Source organism: Entamoeba dispar, genomic scaffold, assembly GCF_000209125.1.
Source record: "Entamoeba dispar SAW760 scf_1105229459489 genomic scaffold, whole genome shotgun sequence".
Taxonomy (NCBI): Eukaryota; Evosea; order Mastigamoebida; family Endamoebidae; genus Entamoeba; species Entamoeba dispar.
Window position 1 is genome coordinate 14,211 of NW_001853718.1, and position 3,133 is coordinate 17,343.

Genomic DNA, 3,133 nt, shown 5'->3' on the forward strand with positions numbered 1-3,133 from the left:
TGATCTATTTTATTTGATCAATTATTATTATTATTATAACACAAATGATTAAAGAAGTATAAATAAATATATACAATGACACAAAATGAAGAAATAAATAACATTATCATAAAAAAAAATAAAACATTTCAATAATTAAAATAACAAAATAAATAAATAAATATTATTATAAAAATAACATTTATTTTAAATTTGTTATAAAAAACATAAAAATAAAAATGGAACAACTTAGAATGAATTGAACTCATAAATAAATATGAGATCTATTATAATAACATTCGGCATTTTCACCATATTGGTAATTTGTAATATATAACATGAAAATTAAAAAACATTCTTATATTTTTTTTTGTGATTGTAATTTATCTAATTTCAACATTGTAAATAAAAGAAGAGATAATAAACAATGAATATATACAATGAATAGTGTTTATAAATAATAATTGTCAAATCATTTATTAATGTTCTTGTACTGATTACAATACAATGTATTTACAAGATGATTCAATTAAATTACTATACGTTGTATTTCTATTCATTCTTCATTTCGTGTTATCTTTGTTTCTATTTATTATCTTATTGTTTTCATTAAAACAGAAGTAATTTCTATCAACGAGTTAGTAAGTGTTGAAAGTATCAAATTAAAAGATGAATTAAGGGTTGAAACTAACAACACCAATGAAATCAAAAACCTTGTAATTACGAATAAGATAGATTTCATTCAACACTGTCTCTATCACAACCAAACACTTTGTAGGACTAAAGAAGAACTAACCTTAACAAAGTAATAAACTATAAAGAACAATTTATTAATACTTAATTAACTTATGATATGAAAATGGGCATAACCAAAAAAGAAATTTTAAATTATTTATTTTCGATCGCATTCTTTGTTTTCTCCCACAATGAGTCAATAACATTTTGATCATCACATAATGGATTTACTTCACAAGGAATACAATCTGCATAATATTTTCCAGTTTCAATATTTGGTGCTAATGCACAATAAATTGCAGTTTGAGCTCCTTGTAATGGAGTTCTCGAGAATAAAAAGAGGATAACTGTGTAAATAAATTTCATTACCGGTGTCATATATCTCCAAAACTTACTCCAAACAAATCCAGGATGAACATGAACACACTCAATATCAGGATTTAATTGAGCAAGTTTAATTGCAAATAATGAATTAGCTAATTTACTTGCTGGGTATTGTATTTCTGGATCCCATTCTTCATTTTTCCAATTAAAAGGAATTTCTTTTTGATGCCAATCAGCTGCAGATAAAGAAGACATAACAATAATTCTAGGGGATTGACTTTTTTTAATAAGGTCTAATATTCCTAAAGTTAATAGTGCGTGTCCAATATGATTAACTCCAACTGTAATATCATACCCTTGTGCTGTTTTAATATTTGATGGAATAGCAACACATCCAGCATTATTAATAAGAATATCAATATGATCTATAACAGAATGAATTTCTTTAATAGTTTCTTTTACTTTATTTAAATCACTAAGGTCTAAATAAATATTCTTTATTCCTGAAATTAAACAATCACTTCTTCCAAGAACTATAACAGTTGCATTTAATTGTTTTAAATATTTCACTATCTCTAAACCTATTCCACTACTACCTCCAGTAATACAGACTACTTTCCCTTTCATGTTTGGTGTGTGCCAATTACTTCCCATTCCTTGACTGTAGAGAATAAGGATACAAACATATAGAATTAAACAAATGATTATACCTAAAAGAATTGTCATTTAATACTAATTTTATTAAAATTATTTTTTAGTTCTTCTTTCTTATTAAAATCTTTTTTAAATAATCAATAATTGTTATTCTTTATTTTTTAGAAACCCTGATTAACCCTAACACTTCATCATAAATTATGATTAGTTGAGATAGAAAAAGTTAAATAGAACTAACAATTTTAATAACAATGTTCTCTTTTGGTGGAAGAAGACCAATTTCTGGAGATATGCCTCTCCCTGATACAAGTGAAACTGTTCACATCTCTTCTCTTGCTTTATTAAAAATGTTAAAACATGGAAGGGCTGGTGTCCCTGTTGAAGTTATGGGGTTGATGCTTGGAGAATATGTTGACGATTACACTGTTCGTGTGGTTGATGTATTTGCTATGCCACAAAATGGTACAGGAGTTTCTGTTGAAGCAGTTGATGAAGTGTATCAAACAACAATGATCGAAATGTTAAGACAAACAGGAAGAAAAGAATCAATTGTTGGGTGGTATCACAGTCACCCTGGATTTGGATGTTGGTTATCTTCTATAGATATTTCTACACAACAATCATTTGAAAAATTAAATGAAAGGTGTGTCGCTGTTGTTGTAGATCCAATTCAATCAGTTAAAGGAAAAGTTGTCATTGATGCATTTAGAACTATTCAGAATCAATTCAACTTAGGAGTTGAACCAAGACAAGTTACTTCAAACCAAGGTCATTTAACTAAACCAACTTCACAAGCCAAAGTCCGAGGTTTAGGAAAACAATATTATTCTATGCCAATTGAATTCTCAAAGAACGAAATAGATGAAAGAATGTTATTGAATTTACAAAAGAAAAAATGGACAGATTCATTAGAAGTTGAATCCTCACAACGTAAAGATTCAAACATTCAAACTATTGATAAATTGATTGGATTAATGAAACAATATAACCAAAATATACAAGATGAAGCCTTAGATCCAAAACTAAGAGATTTACAACAAGTAGGTAAAATTGATCCTAAAAAACATTTACAAAGAATTGCTGACCAAGCCTTAACAGAAAATGCCGTAGATACACTTGGAGTATTCATGAATACTGTTGTTTTCTAAACCAATTATTTTCTTGCTCATTCTAATTTTTTGTTTTTAATGAATACGTCAAAAATATTAAGTAAATAATTAAATTACAATAAAAACTATATACTTATAAAGAACTGAAAAGAATAAAGAAGAAAAAAACAGGGTAAAATGAACAGGGTTTAGAGAAATGAATTAAATTTTAAAAGAACTGTTTAATAAATAAAAAATCACAAGAAAAATGTCTACTGAGCAAACTGTTCCAGTAGTTAATACTAATAAAGACAATTCAGTTCCTCAAGTAGACACTACTAAACCCTCATGGA

At 26.9% G+C, this 3,133-nt stretch overlaps 2 protein-coding genes across 2 annotated transcripts, besides 6 other annotated features; one reads left to right on the forward strand and one right to left on the reverse strand.

Annotated features, from left to right (window-relative positions):
• Window positions 1-35: 35 nt before the first annotated feature.
• Window positions 36-163: a microsatellite.
• Window positions 53-224: a microsatellite.
• A 369-nt stretch (window positions 225-593) lies between these two features.
• Window positions 594-826: a repeat region.
• Window positions 827-857: 31 nt separating this feature from the next.
• Window positions 858-878: a sequence feature (AT_rich).
• On the reverse strand, window positions 868-1,764 carry EDI_028220 (restnol dehydrogenase, putative; the record flags this gene model as incomplete). The annotated part of the gene is made up of 1 exon (XM_001735872.1): window positions 868-1,764. The coding sequence occupies one exon, from the start codon at window positions 1,762-1,764 to the stop codon at window positions 868-870; it is 897 nt and encodes a 298-aa protein (XP_001735924.1).
• Window positions 1,763-1,856: a sequence feature (AT_rich).
• An 87-nt stretch (window positions 1,857-1,943) lies between these two features.
• On the forward strand, window positions 1,944-2,840 carry EDI_028230 (26S proteasome non-ATPase regulatory subunit, putative; the record flags this gene model as incomplete). Its single annotated transcript, XM_001735873.1, has 1 exon — window positions 1,944-2,840. One exon carries the CDS (start codon window positions 1,944-1,946, stop codon window positions 2,838-2,840), a length of 897 nt encoding a protein of 298 aa, XP_001735925.1.
• A 50-nt stretch (window positions 2,841-2,890) lies between these two features.
• Window positions 2,891-2,941: a sequence feature (AT_rich).
• Window positions 2,942-3,133: the final 192 nt, after the last annotated feature.